We start from the raw sequence: 21,653 nt of genomic DNA, 5'->3' as shown, positions 1-21,653 counted from the left end.
TTTTGGATCAAACTTTGTCGTCTGTAAACCTTCACTATTTTTGGACTTCTCAAGATCCACTGGGCTAATTTCAACCACAAAGTCAAATTTGTTCAAAGAAAAAGATATATGCCCTAATCGATTGGGGAAATATGATTAAGAAATCAGGAAAACATGATGATGGTAAAATACCTAATTTTCTCAAGAACCAAGAAAGTAGTGAAGCTGAAAATTGTACGAAACATTCCTACTGTACTGAAGATTTAAATTTGTTCATACAAGGGAGGGGATTTGGTCAAAATATGAGGGTTAAGAGTGAGAAATATTTTTGAAAATCTTTTCCTCAAGAACCATGCACAGATTGTAAAATCAATATGCAAGCAAGCATATTTATGTAGTCCTGAGTAGTTTACATGCAATGACCCCCGAGGCCACAAAGTTTAACATTGGTACAAGTTTAACATATTGTTTCTTTGAAAAATTTTCTCAAGGGTACATATACAGGTTTTTAAGATATATGTTTACATGACATGATTCAACTAGACTGACAAGAATATGTAATATGTATATGTAGCAAATATTCAGTGCATATACTTCTGAATTCAATTTATTGGAGTCTTCTAGCAGTTATATAATAGGGTCTGTTAGAGAGAAAAAGTGTCCATAGGTCTATATACATAATTATTAACCGAGTTTTCAAATCGGTAGAAATTTCTCAACTTTTATAATGAGATATATTATGTTAAAAAAAAAACTACATCTATTTTTGTTATTCCTTTCTTTTTTTCAAAAATCAGATTTTTTTTTCTTTTCCAAAAACAGCTGATGCTAGTCATAGTAAAAAGAAAACTACATTAAAAAAAATTATCGATTTGATTGGGTTATTTTGGTATCACGTGGTATTTTCTTTCTCACGGGCTGTAGCTCCACGCTTTGTAATAAGATGAACATTATGTGAAATATGTAACTACTTGAAAATATAGGGAATAGCATTAGATAAATTAATATAAATATCTAAAAACCTGTTATTCGTTCAAATTGTGATAAATAATAAGTCAATGTCCTGTACAGGTGCACGTGAAGATGTCGATCATGTTTACACGTGGTTTTGTTTTTCAATGGAATCAATGTGCGCGCGCATACCTTACTGGGACCCTGGGAATTTACTGACGGCCTGTTATGGCGGCCATGATGGATTTTCTGAAATTTGCGAAAAGTGTTTGTTTTATTGGGACTTATTGAGACTCATTTGAAGTAATGGTTATTGTATTAACGTTTGAACTAATGTATATTTTAATTTAAAATTGTACAAAACGCTTCTTAGTGAAGTTTATACTGATTTTGCCATCAAAATATAGAAGGCTCTACGTGGATTGCTCATTAGCATATTTGAGGTCAGCACGATGAGCAAAGTATCGTTTCGAGCTCGGGCGCTGGACGCCACGAGGCCAATGCAGATTTTCAAAGCAGATGAGGTACCTGACCTACCAGATTTTGCAACCATCAACCGATCTGTTCCACAGATGCCCACGGGAATGGAAAAAGAAGAGGAAACGGTATGCTTCCTTTTGCGCAGTTTGGCGGTCAATCGGCCGCCATCTTGGATATTTGTGTATTCTATTCGTCGAACTTGATAAAACTTGCAATGACTGAAGAAATCATTAAATTATTCAATGAAAAGTTCATACATAGTTATTTTGTGTTTGTTATTTCTGTTTAATGCATGAAATCTCTAATAGTTGAGGATGTACGAGAAAATTTATTTTTAGACACCACGTGATTAATTGTTCTTCCTGTTTGAAAGTGAAAGTAATGTACACGATACATTCTACGAATCTAAAGAATTGCGAGTTCATAATTATTAGTAATTCATATTTTATCGCGCAACCTGAGCTGAAGAGTAGTAGTGGAAGTAATGAATAGTGATAACAAAATATTGAAAATACAAAAATATATGAGACGTGAAATGATGTAGAAAGTGTAGTAATTTGTTTGGAACATTGCATAGAAAGAAATTTGAAGTCGGTCTTTCTAAATGTCGTATGTGATGGTCATTAGATAGTTTGAATTTAAGAATAATTATCGAGAGGGACATTATACGATCAATTAAATGGATATTATTTAGTTTATCGAACTTCAAATTGGTAACTTTAGGTATTCATATTTCTTGTAGCAGTTTACAATTTACATGATGATATACATGAGCAAAAACAGATCAACATTTCAGTAGGAGTAATTGAAACTGAATTCAATCTAGATATGCATGTGTATAATCTTTTCACAGGAACACCATCTTCAGAGAGCCTTGTCAGCACAGCAGGTCTATGGAACGTCAGAGGCTCTTGTTATTCCAATTCCTGAAGTTGATGATATTGCTGAAAAATATGGTGAAACATACAAGAATGACTTCAAGCCCTCTAAGCAGTTTATTCATATACAAGGTAATTATATTTGCTGAGATACCTAGTGTTTTACAGGACATTATTGTTGAAAACCAAAAGCTTTTCCGTATAAATACAAAGAGCAGATTGCAAGCATTCATGTCACAACTGGTTATTTTCCTTTATAAGAGATCCTAAGGCATAAAAAAAATTTGCTCTTATTATCTGTGGTGGTCTTTTCCTTGATTGAGGTGCACGAATGAGATGGAGGGTTGAATAGGCATACAGACTTGTTATTTTCTTTTAGCTTTTGGAATGGACCAGGAAATACCAGACTATGACATGGACAGTGAAGATGAATCTTGGGTCAATGAACAGACCAAAAAGATGGAGATCAATCCTCTCAAGTTCGAGGAGATGATGGACAGATTGGAGAAGGGTAGTGGACAACAGGTACTTGTCATTGTTTTCACTTTTTAACTGCAAGGTTAGACTTGATTCCTCAAATTCTGTATGTGTACACCCTTCTTTCAAAAAATCAGAATTGCTTTATATCAAATTGACTTGAAAATTGAGTAGAGGACTATGTTGAGGTGAAATTAAATTACCATTTATTCCCTGTGCTGCAAAACATTGTGATATAAAAAACATTTTCTATATTTAAATCATGCCCTCAATTAAATTCTATTTGACTAAACAATTCCATTACAACATTTATTTCATATCTCAAAAACTAATGCATCTTGTGCCCTCTATAAAAATTTTTTTATAGTTCAGTCAATGATATTAGGATTTGCAAACCACAAGCTATTCGGGCAACCATTTTCAGGAAATCCACTCAATTTCACTTGCCCAAGAAAGAAAAATGTACAAAAAAATAAAAAATATTATCAATTTCCTCTCCCTCTTATGTTCGTATATTGTTTTGGCCAACTGCCTATCTTTAGCACTTTAGTGCTTTGCCAGGGACTGCCCCAGCAAAATACTTTAAGAATGACATTGAATAATGAAAGTCGTTGAAAATGAAAGTAAATTATACGCATGCGAAATCTGAATGATTTTCAAGAGAAATCCGGAACAGACCAATTGAAGATGCGTAATTAATGGGACGAATGATTTTGTTTGGGGCGAGTTATTCTAATTCTATGACTTGAGCATGCGCGTAATATTTATTTACTTCCGATTGTCAAATTAAAACTCCTACGGGTATTTTTTTTTTTTTTACAAGCCAGTCGGACTTGCTGCCAAGCGGATTTTACAAGTCCGACAGGAAAATCACTTGCCGCTAATTTTGCAGATTATTACAGTTTAAGTCAAAACGAATTGTTATGGGAGCTGGTCAAAATATACTACCTTGCTTCATTTTAGTGATCCCAACCCCATATTGATGGAGGTTAGAAACATTAACAGGAAGTACAATGTTGAAAAATCACTGATAGATATTTAAAAGAAGTGATGATAGTAAATGTAGTGTTTCCATCACACTTTAACTAATTTTGAGTAAACCTATAGTTCTCTTGAACTTTCTCTTCGAAGTTTTTTTTTTTTATGCCTTTGAAACTGAAAATAACTATTTTGTGTATGATTTGGACTAGTGAGTTTTCTCTTTGTTCTAGTAAAAAGTTTAGATACAGAGACCCAAATGACCAGCAGTGATTTTTCAAAAGGGTCCTGTGGCTTTCGAATTGGCAAGAATTGTCAACATTATGATCAAATTGGGGAAACCTAGACATTATCGTAAACATGTTAAATATATCATCAAACAAGAAATCAAACACAAATTGATGTCATTCTTCTTTTTGTGTCGCCTGCGTTACGCAGTGGCGACATATAGGGATCACTATCCGTCATCTTGCTTCGTCGTCTGGCGGCGGCGTCACAAAAAATTTCTGTCACAGTTTTCTCAAGAACCACATGGGGCAACTTCCTGATATTTGGCACAGAGCATCACTGTGGCCAACTGTATTGTGTAAGACGTTTTCGAATCTGTCGCTTATCAACTTCCTGTTTGCCGGGACTTAGAATTATTTACAGCAAAAAAAATTCTGTCACAGTTTTCTCAAGAACCACATGGGGCAACTCCCTGATATTTGTCAAAGAGCATCACTGTGGCCAACTGTATTGTGTAAGACATTTTCGAATCTGTCGCTTATCAACTTCCTGTTTAGTGACAAAAACCATTTCAATAATTTACTTTTACTTTTCCGGGGAAGACTTAATACTGCGTATTTTACATATTTAGCTTTCTTTTCTTTAAGCTCTTAAAATTTTTGATTATTCTTTGTGTCTTTGTCATGTTGTACATAAACTATTCACATTGATTTTTTAACAAATACATTTTTCGTCAGTTTTATTATTTGGAAAAGTGTAAGTTAAATTTGGGGTGAAATTGATAACTTTTGGGAGGGGAAAGGGCTGATATTCGAACCTAAAATGGATCTTTAAAAATCACTGGCCAGTGCTCAAAACAGTTTTACATTAAGACTGATGACTTGAGAGGTTGTTGTGGTCCTATCCCAAGGTCAAGTCCAAATTGAGAAAAAATTAAAGATTTGAATGTCCTTAAAATTTTTAACAAAGCAACAATAGATGCTCAAAAGATGGGTGGGTGGTAAATGCCAACTTAGTGATTCAGCAATAAACATCGTTAGATTGCTACCGATGGCGACAATCAATAGCTTAAACCACAGGTGTTGACAGTTTTATTGTAAAGGTCTACAATGTAAACAACAACCACTAAGCTTCACGAGCATAGCAAAGCTCGGTGGTTGTATAATTTCTATTTCAAAATCGGGTATTTGAAGTTGATTATGATTTTTCTTATATACATTTATCTATATTTCCTTTGGCATAAGAAATACCACTAACTTACAATTCCATCTTGACAAACAACACGACCACGAAATTGATAAAGCGGACAAAAACAAAGTCAAAATACAGATGGTTCAGTTGAGATAAAATTAATTTAGAAATTAAAGGTGTTGAAAATAAAATTATTGCCTTGTTTGTTATTTAATAAGTTACTAAACAACTGCAATAAGCAACATCAGTGTTCGATTTATTTATTTGAATGAATGAAATACAATGTATTAAATTGAATTCTCCATACAATTTAGATTATGTTCGATTATGAATCGAAAAGATACCTCTGATTCGATTCGATAATTGATAGTAAATTTTTTCCAATTTTCTAACGCCAATGCTAGTAAGTGAAGCTATTTACATAGTAACATGAAGGGAATGTTTGTTACTGTGTCACAAACTACAGTTAAAATGTTTTATGTAATAAATGATGATTCTTTGTACAGGTTGTGACATTACAAGAGGCAAAATTACTATTGAAGGAAGATGATGATCTCATTATAGCTGTGTATGACTATTGGCTGAATAAAAGACTAAGACTGGTAAGTTGTCACTTGTATACAAGTACACGGCAACTTATATAGGGTACTACATGTATATGAGGGGTGATAACCTTGCAAACATTCTATGGTAGGAACATCCTCTCATCTTACAAGTGAAAACAGAGAAAAGAGATGGATCCACCACTAATAATCCTTATGTGGCATTTAGGCGGAGAACGGAGAAAATGCAAACAAGAAAGGTTAGTGTCTATATTAAATGAAATACTAATTTTAGATCGTATGTTGAAGATGACAAAAGAATGTGTATTGTAGATTCATGTATATGTTTCATAAGAAAGCCCATTTTAGATATGTTTGATAACAAAGTCCATTTTAGATGTTTGATGAAAATGCATGATTTAGATAGATATGTTTGATCAGGGGAGGGGGGGTGGAGAAAATTCTAAACTACTATTGTATTTTTGTATTGTCTGCAAAACATAGAAACAATAAAGGAGTACATTGTCACACTCTCAATCTTAGAAACTGCAGGAGACTTGTGTGTTTCTAGTGTAAGAGGGACAAACATGTTCGATGAAACTATATATACTTACAAATGTATTAATGACTCATTTCAGAATAGGAAGAATGATGAAACTTCATATGAAAAAATGTTGAAACTCAGAAGGGATCTGAATAGGGCTGTGTGAGTACTTGGACCAGTTAGATCGATTGCTGTTCACATTTTGCACTAGTATTTAACAGCAGATTTTGTTGTCAATTATGATTAATGTTTCAACAGTTTTGTTTTACCCATGTAATTTTGATCCTGACAAGTAAAGATCTGTATTGATATTTGTAAATGCAAATTTTCACAAGATCTAAGTTTATCTTATGAAAGCAATATTTTGATTTGGATAAATCTTTACACTGCAGAACTATACTAGAAATGATAAAAAGGAGAGAAAAGGCAAAGAAGGAGATGCTCCAGTTAACTATAGAGGTCATGGAGAAAAGGTAATATTTGTTCCTGTCGTATTTGAATGACTTGTACTGGTGTGTATATCTTTGGTCTTGCACTTTCGAGTATTTGCATATTAACATTGTTAGGAAAGATGAATGAATGATCACATACCAATACTATTTTTAAAAGAGGAGGGAGGACTGGATATTATTTATGTCGGGGGCATGTAGTTTTTGGCCTGTCCATCCATCTGTCTGTCTGTAGCCAAAAAAAAACTTTAAAGGCATAAGGTCTACCTTTTATCTTAAAAATGACATCACAATATTTTGCAAGAACTTCAAAAAACAAATTTGTAGTATTTATTATGAGTTATCTATAGGTGCAGCGCTTTGAAATTGAAGTCATTTTGACGTTTTCAGTCTGCGAATTTAGCGGTAGTCCGAACGCCTGCGGCCAGTGATTTTCCTATCGGACTTGTAAAATCCGCTTGGCAACAAGTCCGACTGGCTTGTAAAAAAAAAAATTTACCTGTCAAGAGTTTTAATTTGACAATCGGAAGTAAATAAATACTACACGCATGCTCAAGTCATAGAATTAGAATAACTCGCCCCAAACAAAGTCATTCGTCCCATTATTTACTCATCTTCACTCGCTCTGTTCCGGATTTGTCTTGAAAATTCTTGAGATTTCGAATGTGTATAATTTACTTTCATTTTTCAGGCAAGTAAAATTGAATTCGGGCATGTGGATTTCCTGAAAATGGTTGCCCGAATGGCTTGTGGTTTGCAAATCTTAATATCATTGACTGCGTTTTAGCCCTTTATAAAAATTTTGTCTGGTAGACAATATATTAAACTTGTACCCCGCTGATTGGTGGCTGCACACAAACATAAGAGATGCAAAGTCAACAGGGTACCAGTTTAGGCAAATGACAACAGGGAATTATTTTGTAATTACTATCGTATCCAATGTGTGTGTAAACATTCTGAAGGACTTTTTGTGATTTTCTAGCAGTGCTCCCACTGGACCAAAATTCCCTTTTGCCACTTTTTCGGGGTGCGGCGCGGCGCAAATAATCTCATGCTTTACAATTATTTCCATCATATTATTTTATTCATTACACTGATTTTAGCATTTTGAATCAGTTATATTGCTTAATCATATCCAGCTACCATACCTAAACACTTCTTTCTGAATTATTAAGAAGTTGATTTGTTTTTTGATAAATTCTATTATGGAAATCAAAAATCAGATAATAAATCATATAAATATAAACTTCATGATGCTACACCCCTCGGTGAAAACATTGTGTACATTGCCCGAAATACAGATGTCACAAAACATCAAGCCCAATTTAGAATCGTATCTCAACCATTCCGTTTTGGTATGGAAGCAGTCTTCGACGTTAACCGGTGGCCCGATGCCCGAGGCTAGTAAAATCGGGATCAGGCTTCTAAAAATATTTAACCCAGGAGTCCGGCGGGCCTGTAAATGTTTTATTGTATGTTTTGTATATATTACAAATAAAGCGTGAGATTGACTCGAACTTTGTCAGGATTCGCATCGAAATGTATTGTGGTAGGCATTGGTTTGCTAAAGAACCCTCACTGCTATGGCCTAGAGCACTAAGCATAGGTCTAAATTTCTGGTACTTCACCTACGGCTGGTGGCATCTCAATATGAGTGAAAAATTCTTGACATGATGTAAAACAAACAAGTAATCAATCTCTCATTGACACCAAAATCTTTGACCTGGTTTCCTTAACTAACCTTTTGACCTACTTTTAGAAAATTTAAATATAAGCCTTATATGTCAAATTGTAAGAGATACTGCTTTTATATTTAGCATGCATTTCTGTGAGAAGACCTTTCCAATGATACCAGATTTGTTGACATTGACCTAGTTAGAAACTTTCTTAAAAACACTGCAATGTCTTACAAATCTACTTTGTTGTAACCCGTGGTCATCAGTACTTCACAATCACATCTTTTTTATTATTCATATAGATTTCAAGGTGAAGACTTTGAGGGCAAAATGCTCCAAGAAGCAGAGTCCATTCGTCACAAGTTGCCATCGTTTTTCCCTCCCAGCTATAGTTGGGGTACCAGCACAGCGGTAAGAATTGTTGTCGCATCATGCGTAATCACTCTATCTTGCTACAATTCTTGTCTGGGTTTTGCTTTATGTTGAGGAGTTGACTGTTTAGAAGTGGTAAGACATGAAGCAAGTGCTCATTAGATATTGATTAGCAGTGCTCAACAAAAAAGAATGCCGTTAAGTATGTGATTGGATGTTGAGTATCAAAGTGATGTACAATGGATTATTGTAGGAGGAAGGGGTCAGGAAGAAGCGAGAGTATAAGAAGAGGAAGCATAAGCAGACTGTTCAGCCCAGCACCCCCACTGTACAGCCCAGTCACTATGATATTGATGTTTTACATCCAGAACCGTACAGCTCGGATGAGGAGGGGTACTCACCGGTATGACAGTTCACATTTCTATGTCACCTGTCAGAGTTAAGATATAGTATTTTATTATACATGTAATTTGAATAATCAAAAACTTCAATTTTCACACAAGGAACAATAGTGCAACAGGTTAACTCTTTGGTCTTTTCATGTGATTGGTTAAAGCCTGAGGCGTCTTGTGTGTGTGTGTTATATATATGGTAAATTACAGTATACCTTTGAGGAAATTTCTGTCTGAATTTTACAGTGTTCAAGATTGGTTGAAAACTTGTTATAGATCATGACAAAATAAGATGACATAGACCTCATCAAATTGGCATAGACTGCAGCATTGAATACAAATAACACAAATTTAAAACATTTGTTTTATACTTCTAATGTACTTTGAAAGCATATTTTCTCTATTTTCATAACAATATCCTCCTTTCCTCTTAACATTTACATTTATCAGACATTGACTAGGGTCCTTTGGGCGTAAATTTATGTTTTCCTTCCGACAGTCACAGCTGAGCGCTATCGACATACTTCAACTTTACATTCATTATAACAAATTGTCTTCTCGTTTTTATACGCCCTCCTTTAGAAAGGACAAGTGTTATGGTGAAAGCGCTTAAGGCCACAGTTTTTAATTTATTGGTTTACGGATTTTAAAAATAAAATTTAGGGTTGGTCAGGAGGGAAAAAAATAAAATAAACATTTTTAATATCTATTGTTGTTTTATTTTCAATAAATCATTAACATTTCGTGAGTACAAATAAACGAAACATGTATTTTAAAAATATTAGATAAAAAAATTCTTTAGAGTGACTAGTCCGTTAATATGAATTTTGAAGAACAAAAATGCAATTTCAAATTCAGTGTATAACTATATACATGTATCTATGTTACACTTTGGTAGAACATAAGCCGAGAATGTATATGGTCATATCTCTTTGATGTTGTAAAGTATCCAGTATTTATATAATGTTCAGTAATTTTGCTGTATATGCTCAATAAAGATTTTACATTTACAAATTGTAAACAAAAAGAAAAAAAATTAATATAAGCACTAAATTACAATTGTATGTAGTAATTCCATTTTTAATTTCAGAATGTTTATACCCCTATGCAATAATTTTTAACCTCATTTTCCCCACATAGACATGCCCGTGGAATTATCTACCATCCTTTTGAAAGAAATGTTTCATGTTTTTCATTTTTACTTGATACTCAAATTCTTTCCACCGCTACACAATGTATACTAATTTACGAGAAATATGCATTCCTTTCTGAGTTTTAACTGGTCATATTTTTTACAGGCGTTCATTATAATATCAAAAGCATCTAACAATTTCTCACACTGTTAGAACTTCCCTGTTGGGATTTTTACGGCAGAGATGCACGTACATGTATTCAAATACATTTATTATGACATGTACTGCTGTGGTATAAAGTCACTAGTTAGAATAATCTAACTGTGTCTCGGTACAGGCCCTCACCACACTCAAACCGGGTCCGTAGGACATTATCACTTTAACGATAGAACATCCAATTTAGTAAAGTCGCTAACAACTGACGATGAACCGTACCTTCCTCTCATCTTTAAACACCCAGATAGCACTGCATTTTGTGTTATGTTAGCTGCAAGAATACCGCCAATTGTATGAGAAATATTTATTTCTATCAATTCCTTTTTTTCCGTGATGAAATGCCATCTGTCATCTGTTTCGTCAACAAGAACGATATAGGTATCGTTGCTGTCATCGTGCTTGGCCATATCTGTTAACATGGTTTTTTAAAATGTGGAATAAAGATATTTCACAAAACGAATAGTGATTACCAAATACAAATCAATAGGTTTGCGTTTCACGATTTTCTATTCGTAAAATTGAAAATGCATTTTATTTTTATTTTTGATTTGACATGTTGGGTAGAATCAGCGGAATTTAAAAAAAAAGTAGAAATTTGCATTTTATTTTTTTCCCGATTCCCCAGAAATTAGGGTCAGCGGATCCATAAACCAAGAAATAAAAAATCTGTGGCCTAATGGACATTGGTTTCTCTGAGCATGCTGCAATTTTTCTACTTCAATTCCCCCTCTTGTTTTTCTTCTTTTTTTTTCTTAAACCTAAAAAATGGGCAAAAATTGTTTTTTCTATCTCAATTACAATTGGCATAGACTGATGCCATTTGACCTATACTTTGTATACTATCTATGGTTAATTTCAAACAGTGATTTTTTTAATATTACTTTTCATGATGTAATGAGTAATCGGTACAGAGCATGATGAATTAATCAATTTTTTTTTTTATCTACTTGTAACAGGGAACTTCACCATCAGATCACGAAGATGAAAACGATCCTGATGGACCCTTTGCCTTCAGAAGAAGGAGAAATTGCAATTACTTTGCAGTATGTATAATCATGCTTTAAATGTCCTGAAGCTCTGTAGGATTTGTGTAGAAATGTGTGTTCATCTTCAATATGTGATTTTTACAGCCCATTCTTAATCGCCTTGGGAATTGGCCTTGGTGTAGTCCTGAAGATGGAGGAACAGGAAAGAAGAATTTCCGATACAGCCTCTGTTCATTGTCACAACCTCCTCGATGTATTGGCTTCGCACGACGTAGGATAGGCCGAGGAGGGAGGTCAGTTCAAGTTTATCACTGCATATGAAAGTGAAATCTAAACTATTGCATCAGTTTCTTGTTGCTGCCATTCCATCTTTCTGCTGTTTTTGTTTATTAGCTGCTTCTGTCGGTAGACAAGTAAACAGGGAATGTGAAGGAATGGTTTCTGGGTGAAATTTCCATTCTTAAGTCACAGTAACGCATTCATTACATTTCAGGTTTAGTAACAAAACTAAGAGAACAAACCATACTGTTTTGTAGTCAGTCAATGGGTAAAAACAGGCCTCAAGGTTATAAAACTTTTCCTGTACTCATACTTAAACTCAGCCAATGTTTGTTTGGAGTACAACTCTGAGCAAGCTTCAAACTATACTTGAAAATTTTTGAGCATTTACTCCATTTGAGTGTTAAATGATTTTATAAAGTTTTTATGACCTTCAAATTTGTGTATGATTTAGAGCACAGAGTTTTGAGTATGGAAATGTGCTCAAAAAGTTTTATAACCTCCAGGCCAGGTTTTTGGAATGTACATTTAATTAACGGCTATTCCAGAAAAAAACATATGGGAGGAGGGACGGCAGCCAATATTTTTTTGGATGGGTGGGGGTGATTTGGGAAAATATATTTGTATGGGTGGTTGTCTTCCAGGTTAAATAAAAAACATGGGTGCCTGTGAATTATGATAAAAGTGAAAACGTATCACGTTACGTTTCTTTTATTACAAAGGAAGAAGAAAAGCGGAGCCATTCTACATTAACTTAAGTACGGAAAAAAGATTGATAAATGGGCAGATAACTCAATGTTACCGTAAAGCTTTCCCCTCCAAGGCGTTACCCAACCTATTGTACCTGTCCTAAACGACCACCTGTCTAACGCAACCAACGATCATGAGTTTTACAACCTTTTCGTGTAATTTCACCTTTATGAAACGACTGTACATTTTTCGATTACAACTCGATTCCTACTTTCGATTTCAGTCAAGCATGACTATTCTGGGAATTATTGCCCCTAACACTTTCGTTTTGAAATGCACAGGTAATAGTTCGGCGGTGATCCTCTTTAATCAGCACTCTGAATCAATTATTATACCCAAGCTATCAATTGGTTAACGTGTAATTAACATGCAGCGTCGTGTGAGGTTAATTACCAAAACCCGAGTTGTTGTTTATTTAACAAAATCAAGGATCAGGGAATCACGACCGTTGTTTCCGAAGGTGTGAATTTCGACAGACTTTGAGATGTGCAGGGTAATTTGAATATGAAATCTTCCGCCTGGTATACCATTACATTTAACAGAGTGGAAAATTTGCCTGATTGCGACATAAATCGGATAAATATTATGCTTGGGACTGAAATTTTAAATGGAATATTCGTGAGTTTCCTGTACGAGAGATTGTAGAGGGAAAAGTCAAAGGAAAAAAGTCACAATCTATATGCATACACTTTGTAAAGTTAGGGTAATATCTATGTCTTGCACTTAAGTTGCGAGAAAACCTAACTCGTTGAAAAGTTCTTCTCCATTGCTTGCTTGAATACAATGCCATTTTATGTATACATATTGTAACTGATGTAATAAGACACTTGTCTTTTAAAAGCAATAAAGAGAGTAACAATATATGTGAATTTAAATATAAAGTGGTATAATATATTCATATTTTATTTCGTTTTTTATATCATTAAAAAAAACAATTTTTGCTATTTCAACAATTAACAAGCACCCAGATCATGACATGAATAAAAAGGACATGCACATCTAGTCCAGAAATGATATGACGATATCCCACATCATTAATCTAGTGAAACTGTTTGTTTATAATAAGCAAACAGAGCTTAGGTTTCTACAACTCACATTTTTCCAGAGTATACAAAATTAATTGCATTTTTTCTTTCATTTTATTGCTGAGATCATCCTTTTTTCTCCCTACCAAAATTGCATTGGAAACCAAAATATGTAATTTTTTCTGCAATGATTGCTACCTTCATCTCCCGATGAAACAACAAAGAAAGACATTTTATTGTTTATATTTTTTGCATTTTTTAAAAAATATAAACTAGAATTAAGTTCTAAAATATCATATGGTGATCCATTTGTTACGTTAAATGAAAGTATTGAATTGTATGGGTGGTGGTGGCAGGGGAGAATCTAATTGTATGGGTGGTGGTAGCAGAGGAAAATTTAATTGTATGGGTGGCTGTCTTAAAAATAAAGTGCCTTCCCTCCCCCCCATATTTTTTTTGCTGGAATAACCCTAATAAGAATAGAGCCTAAGTAAAGAAACTTCACTCTCTGTCCGACACTATGCATGTAGCCTACATTTGATTTGAGGCATATTGAGTAGTAAACCCCGTGCCCTGTAGGCTGTAACCTGTTATTCAAAATTGCAGTGAAGATAATTGTATCATGAATGCAAACCGCTTGGTTTAATGACTGTGTCTAATATTTTTTCAAGGTATCAAATGCTGTTATTGAAGATATAATTTGTGGAAATAAGAAATTAAACCACTGTAGATATTGTATTGTGTATTTTTATTTTAGGGTGCTGATAGACAGGGCTGCCACTCGGTGGGATGACACCTTGCACCAAATAGACATGACATCAGGGTCGTATTCAGGGATTATTGGGGATTATGTAACATACATTAGAGACAAAAAAATGTGAGTATTTTCTGCATAATTTGGATACATAATGTTACATTTCATGAACTTCACATTTAAAAATAATTTGCTTTATACCTGTTCGATAATATGTTCAATGCTGTGATGTTCATTCAGACTAACCGTGTATAATGGTGGAATATTATGAAGTATAAAATTTGTAAACAAACTACTTGTATTTACAAATTATATGAACCATAATTGATCTTTATTAATTTGATTTTCATATTATTATGAAAAATGTTATACATCTTTAATGTTTTATATTGGTACAACGTTACCAAGTAACATTTAGGAGATAGGCGCACTAACTTGGATAAACGTTAATGACATTATCAGTATGCTACATTTTCACATCATCAAAACAACTTTTGTAAATATAAGACAGCTGTTTTGAGAATAGAAGTTAATCGATAGCATACTTCGGGTATAGGGCAGTGGTATGTACTAAACATTGTCAAGTATAGTTAAGCAGAACTGTCTGTTTAATAAATGGGATATCATTTTTTTTATAGTCATTGTGTCGCCTGCGTTACGCAGTGGCGACATATAGGGATCACTATCCGTCGTCTGGCGTCGTCACAAAAAATTTCTGTCACAGTTTTCTCAAGAACCACATGGGGCAACTCCCTGATATTTGGCACAGAGCATCAGTGTGGCCAACTGTATTGTGTAAGACATTTTCGAATCTGTCGCTTATCAACTTCCTGTTTGCCGGGACTTAGAATTTTTTACAGCAAAAAAATTTCTGTCACAGTTTTCTCAAGAACCACATGGGGCAACTCCCTGATATTTGGCACAGAGCATCACTGTGGCCAACTGTATTGTGTAAGACATTTTCGAATCTGTTGCTTATCAACTTCCTGTTTGCCGGGACTTAGAATTTTTTACAGCAAAAAAAATTCTGTCACAGTTTTCTCAAGAACCACATGGGGCAACTTCCTGATATTTGGCACAGAGCATCACTGTGGCCAACTGTATTGTGTAAGACATTTTCGAATCTGTCGCTTATCAACTTCCTGTTTAGTGACAAAAACCATTTCAATAATTTACTTTTTCAACATTATACGTGATATATTACATATAGAATGAACTAGCAGGCGACACGTCTTCAGGGGAAGACTTAATACTGCGTTTACAAACAAGTTTAGTAGGAACATCCTGGATTGGTTCATCACTATATTCCTAACCAAATAATGTACCAACCAAATAATGAGTTACCATTTTATATGTGTACATATCTGGACCAAAGGATTGTCGCAATAAATGTTATTAACTTTATACAAAATATTATTCTCATAACTAGTGAAAGTATTATTTAAAATGGACCAGCAATTGGTCATCATTTGTTTTATAAATTGCAATCAACAGAACCATTTTAACCTTGACAAATTACTAGAAAATAAACAGCAACCTATTATATGTATTCACCACATACTCTCGGTTCGTTACAATACAGGATCTATTGATGAAACATAACAGCTTTTCTGAGATCTCACAGATAGGTAGTCTGTCTGTTGATCTTTTCGTCTGTTTCATTCTATTTGTATGAAAAAATGGCATAACTTATTTTTGCCATAATAGGAGCCCTGTGTACATGAATTTTAATCATCTGTATATATATTTTTTTTACAGTCCACATTTTCGTCCACACTCTCCCACAGTGGAAGAATCATCTCGTGGCAGTTCCCCCCATGCTGCTCAGGAAGACATCACAGAATTCAACATGGAGAGCTTTCAATCTCACAAAGAACAACTCTTGCAGATGCAACGTGCACAGCAAGAACAGTTACTTAAACAAGACACTTCTGATCTCAACAATTCGTGCAATGGTTTAGAACATTCCTTTTCCTCTCAACCCACTTCCAGATTTACCTTAGATTCCGATAGTGCCAAATTTGCTGTATCAGCAGTCATGAACACATCTCAGATTCAGAATGCGAGATCGGGTGCTATATCGTCTCAAACACCAGCTGCCTCTGAGATCATCACCACTCCGCAGACAGTTGTCCTGACCAATGTTGTACCAGCCGCTGTCAACACTACAAATTTGTCCCTGCTTACCCCCACCACAATGTTACCCCCAATCTCTAGTGTCATAAGTAATGGACCAATAGACCACAAAGACATAATATCAAGTAAGGAGTCATATCTTGGTGTAAAATAATCATTTACAGGTGTATTCTGGAAAATGTTTCCCTTTATTTTGTATGGCCTGCAGAGAATGAATGATAAATGATTCTCAACATAAAGTCAAGGTCAGACTTTGACATTTTTTCCTTCGATTCAAGGTATCAAGATAATATTGAAAGTGTTTCTTGGGTGGAGGTAAACGAAATATTTGCCATAAAAATTTCTTCTTGAGATTTTGTATTATGATTATATTAACACTGTTGATTTAATAATTTCCAGTTTGGGGCATAATTCTTGTTTAGATTTTGGTGAAAAGTGCATAAAGAATTGTAAATCTACTCAAAACATGAAATAGGTTTACTGACAGAAAAATGTTGGGGTGATGATTAGTGGGGATGATTTGACCATTCTGTACACAAAACATATTTGCAGATAGAGAGATAAGGGATAAGTGAAGTTATATTATTTTTTAATTTAGCAGAAAATTAGACTGAAATCTTTAAGCCGTTATGAAAGGGTAAAATTATTGGGGGGGGGGGGGGGGGGGGGGGGGGGCACTGTAGGTAGACATGGTACAGGGTAAACATTTTCTAGTGAACAAAGATTTACATGTTTGACAAGTTGTATTAACATAAACAGTTATTAAGTGTAAGAAAAATATTCTTTACTGTACTTAATTTAATTTTTTTTTTTAAACAGGTAAAACCACAGGGCTTTCAACTTCTCCAGCAGCAACAGTTTTTCAGCTTAATTTTCCACTCAACAACAATAATGCATCGCACCATTCTCATCTGCCCACATCGTCCTCATTGTCATCTAGTCTGTCCAACGCCTTATCAACATCAATCCCAAATAAGACTGTCTCAACTGTTGGTCCAAACTTGCTCAAATTTACACCAGGCTTCAAAAACTCCATATCAGATTCAATTCCTTCGTAAGCATAATTTTTTATTATTGTTTTCATTTAGACCAACTTTGGACAGAAATATTCTACATTTTTGTCCTTTTAAGGGACTGGTTCACGATTTTTGAAAAAAATATTTTTAAATTTTTTATGTTAAACATTAAAAATATATCTCATTTAACATAAAGCATCTTAATTTTGCATAGTCATAGATTTTAACTTTTAGATGACACATTTTACCCAAAGAATACTTGAATTGTGAAAGATATAATAAACTTAGACCAAAATCCAATTTCGTAAACAATAACATACCGCAGTCTTTGTTTACAAAACAAATAATAAACTCTCTAAAATGAGCTTCTGTGATAACGTATTTAACCTTAATTTTTATGTGAAATTTTTTAAACACAGTAGATTTTGATCATTGAAAGTGAAAAACAAAATTTTGGAGAAAATCGTGAATCAGTCCCTGTAAGTTCAAGAACCACAGCCGTTCTCAACCCAAGTTGATAGAGTAACAGGGATACCATTATGATCAATTAAAGGATTATACATCATTGCAAGGGGGATAATTAAGAGAAAGTGAAATTAATGTTGTTTATTTAATAACATCTTCCTTAGAATCACCGAAAGCAGAAAACCAAAACGTTTATGAAAGATTCCCTAGATAAGAAGATTGAGAGGTATGGTCAAACCAAGAACCCCTAGTTCAGGATGGGGGTCACATTAAGGGTTAAAGAAAAGTTGTATTGGATAATTCTTTCAAAATATTCTTAATAGATTGTGTCAAATTAATTTGCAATCAACTTCGTTAAGTCAACACTTAGATTTATTCACACTAATTACACCAGGGACTGTTATAGGGGTTGAAAGATTTACATGTGAATATATTGGGAAAAAATTTCTTCAGAACCAATTAGAATTTAAACTCCGAAACTTTCTTGGGCATCCAATCAAAGCATGTTTTTCATTCTAGCTTTTATTATTATTGTTCATAAATTTGCCAAGGTGTATATGACAAATCTGGCGTGGTAAATTTTAATTCACAATTTCTTTTAATGTGAGTGGCAAAATTATCATAGTGATTATTGTCTTTATCATTTGAAAGACTTCCTTAATAGTTTGCCAATACAGTATAAAGACTAAATGCATTTTTAGGAAAAGCAGAAAAGGATGTATCTAAATTGTGAATTTCGTAACTCTAGGGTTTTGACTCTAGGACTGGTCCAAATTAGTCATATTGTGTTAATGTTGCCTGATATTGTATCGTGTAAATCCTTTCATCGGTAAAGGCCACAGGAACTTGACGTTTTAAATATCTATAATAAAAGAATTGTCTTCTTATAAACAAACTATTCACAAGGTATAGCATACCGCCATCTTGCTTTTCTTTTGTACTAGCTGCATCGCTTTCAATTTTGGCAAAATTTCAATATGTGATGATTAGATCCCTACCATTTAGAAGCAACTCTGTCATGGTTTTGCCTCTTGCATCATCATGGTGGACTGGAAATAAAGTCCATTTATCAACTATAATCAAACATCATCTACTGCTTCTCGGATGCGAAAAATCAAATCTGTCTACATTGTGTTACTTCATATTACAACTTAACAAAAGTGAAATCAAGAAATTATTTTGCTAGGACGCACACACATTGTAATATTTATTAGCCCAATCCTTGAAGAATTTTGATAAGTATTTAAATTAACTAGCCTCAAGGGTGCATGCTCTTTACAAAGTACTTGCCGAAATCCATAATCTACAGGCTTCAGATCATCAGGCCATCAATTATTTCAAGCCAACTATGACTCTCAGTGATTCAAATATGCACAGGGCCGCAAGAGGTTTTTAAAGTTTGCATATGAAATTCATCCCCCTACAATGAAAGTGGGGAAAAATTAATCAATGCTTGAGATGTAATAATTCTTCTATGTTTGTGTGACATGGTGTATGTGTGACACAATGAATGTGTGATCAAATGTATGTGTGACATGGTGTATGTGTGATAAAATGTATGTGTGACACAGTGTATGTGTGACACGATGTCGGGTAAGAGATGCTGTGGGTGACAGCCACTCTGTTTATGATTGGTAAGATAGCAGTGTAAGAAAAATACAGCTTAGAGTGTTGCATAATCTTAAATTTACTTTAATCCATTTAATTCATCTATTTGCAGACAAAACCATGAAGATGTTGCAAGGTTGAACAACATCCATAACATAAAACGAGAAAAGGTTGTAGCAATGGATGTGACATGAGTTGTTTCCCTTATGATGTAATGGTGAACAGTGACAAACTCTGTTCTGAGAAACTAGCCAGAAGTCGCAGGCCAGAACTACACAAGTTCATCATACCCGCAGCAGATCCATCGATCGTTATGTTCAGAGCCATGGCATCTTGTTCGGATTCACAGCATGCAAACTCTGAGGTCACAGTTTTGCAAGATGTTTATGATCATAGAAGCCCTATCATTTACTCTCATGCCATGTTGCTTTGAAAAAGGCACTTTGCACTACAGATTACAGAAGGAACACTGTTAATTAGCATTGCCGTACATTGAATTGTTTCTACCTTACATTTATAAATGTTATAAAACTGCTTTTTTTATATACGCATTATGGATTTCAAATTTTTTTTTTCCAACAAAAAATATCCATGAGTTTTTCTGTATTGTGCCCATTAATAAACTAGCAGTTGTGTTTGAAAATTTTAGAAATAACATGCATATATATCAACACAAATCATAAAACTGAGCTGATGTAATTCTACCTCACGATTTAAAAGTGTAGAAATGACAGGGATACATGTTATTGGGGTGAATGTATGGTCATTTTAGTGTGTATTTTTTATTTATCATCCGTCCAGTTCACATTTCTGAAGGAAAATTTGAAATCAAAAATTACATTTTGCGAGTGCAATTTTTTGTGAACCAGGTATATGTTCTTCAGTTGCTGTTAGGAACACTGCCAATTTTGTCAGTATGCCTAGATTTTTGTCATCGTTCATGAAAGGATTTTGTAATACGAATTACTTGTGCAATATTGATTGTACTTTTTCCTCATCCAGAAAATGTGAAAGGGAGGGGGATGTTCCATTCATGTGTGTTGAATTGTTTCACATTGTGTGTAATTTTGCTAACCAATGGCTGAGAGAACTGTAATTGTAAAACCTCTTTGTTGAAATGAGCTAGCTGGATTCTATGGTTTGACTATAAATATGTTATGCATGAAAAAAAGATTGGAATTGTATCCATGTATAGATATTTTTTTGGATAACTAGTTCTTGAATTTTTAGATTGAAGGGATATATAGATGGAGATACCATCTAATATCTTGTGATGATAAAACCTGGTCATTTTCTATGTTACACAAGGAAGAGTGAGAGTTTAATTATAGATCTTTATTTATGTTTAAAAATAGTTTGTCTTGAATTTTATTGGAAGCTGAAATCATGTTTCATCTGATCTGGTTTTTTGTACTATGACAGTGCAAACATGAATGCATGAGTTGTGTGTGATACATGTTGGCCTAATGATAGCCATGTAATATGCTGATTTTGATATACACGATGTGTTCAGAACTGTGATAGAATGTGGTGTGAGAACACCACTTTAAAATTTGCATTGGAAATAAATCTGAATTTCCTGACTTTTTGTTTGATTATTTTCAGCATTAATACCTAATTGGTGCTTGAAAGTAGTACATGTATTTCTTATTCAAAATTGTGTGTGCTGATTGTTTTTAACAAATACTGTGGAATCATCATTGTTCGTGGGGGGGTTGATTTTTGTGGGCCACTCTTACCCACGAATTTACGTGTCCTCGGAACATTTTTAGCTCACCTGAGCTAAAAGCTCAAGAGCTTTTCTGATCACCCATATTCGGTCTCTCTGTAAACTTTTAACATTTTTGACTTCTTCTCAAAAACCACTGGGCCAGTTTCAACCAAAGTTGGCACAAAGCATCCTTAGGTAAAGGGAATTCTAAATTGTTAAAATAAAGGGCCAGGCCACCTTCCAGGGGGAGATAATCTAGAAAAGGTAAAAATAGAGTAGGGTCATTAAAAATCTTAAGAACCACTGGGCTAGAAAAGTAAGAATTTTGGTAACCGTCCCTATTCCCTGACGCAAATAAAATGAAATGCATTAAAGTAGAATGTTTTGTAGAAATAAAAACAAGGCCATACATATGCATCCCTGAAATTGGTTTGATA

At 34.2% G+C, this 21,653-nt stretch overlaps 2 protein-coding genes across 6 annotated transcripts in view; one reads left to right on the top strand and one right to left on the bottom strand.

Annotated features, from left to right (window-relative positions):
• The window catches only part of LOC125645994 (serine hydrolase RBBP9-like), a 5,331-nt gene extending 3,726 nt beyond the window's left edge, over positions 1-1,605 (bottom strand). Inside the window, exon 1 of one of the 3 annotated variants that reach the window (XM_048872081.2) lies at positions 1,468-1,605. The gene's annotated coding sequence lies outside the window, so the exon portion shown is untranslated. Of the gene's footprint in view, positions 60-1,001; positions 1,117-1,467 lie in introns of those variants that run through there. The other 2 variants (XM_048872080.2, XM_048872082.2) reach the window with 2 other exon arrangements.
• Positions 1,137-21,089, top strand: LOC125645988 (enhancer of polycomb homolog 1-like). Of its 3 annotated transcripts, XM_048872071.2 has the most exons (16): positions 1,137-1,535; positions 2,264-2,420; positions 2,668-2,813; positions 5,669-5,764; positions 5,857-5,964; positions 6,343-6,410; positions 6,641-6,721; positions 8,676-8,784; positions 8,999-9,148; positions 11,443-11,529; positions 11,617-11,765; positions 14,284-14,403; positions 16,039-16,541; positions 17,236-17,470; positions 18,062-18,123; positions 19,618-19,666. In XM_048872071.2, exons 1-15 carry the CDS (start codon positions 1,383-1,385, stop codon positions 18,093-18,095), a joined length of 2,196 nt encoding a protein of 731 aa, XP_048728028.2. In that variant the 5' UTR covers positions 1,137-1,382; the 3' UTR covers positions 18,096-18,123; positions 19,618-19,666. The 3 variants fall into 3 exon arrangements, with proteins under 3 accessions (XP_048728028.2, XP_048728027.2, XP_048728029.2); XM_048872070.2 differs by lacking the exon at positions 18,062-18,123 and having other exon boundaries at positions 19,618-21,089; XM_048872072.2 differs by lacking the exons at positions 1,137-1,535; positions 18,062-18,123 and adding an exon at positions 1,968-2,133 and having other exon boundaries at positions 19,618-21,089.
• The last annotated feature ends 564 nt before the right edge of the window (positions 21,090-21,653 follow it).

The sequence above is a fragment of the Ostrea edulis genome, chromosome 6 (assembly GCF_947568905.1).
Source record: "Ostrea edulis chromosome 6, xbOstEdul1.1, whole genome shotgun sequence".
NCBI classification, from domain to species: Eukaryota; Metazoa; Mollusca; class Bivalvia; order Ostreida; family Ostreidae; genus Ostrea; species Ostrea edulis.
Note: the sequence above shows the minus strand (reverse complement) of the source record. Positions and strands in the feature narration are given on the sequence as shown.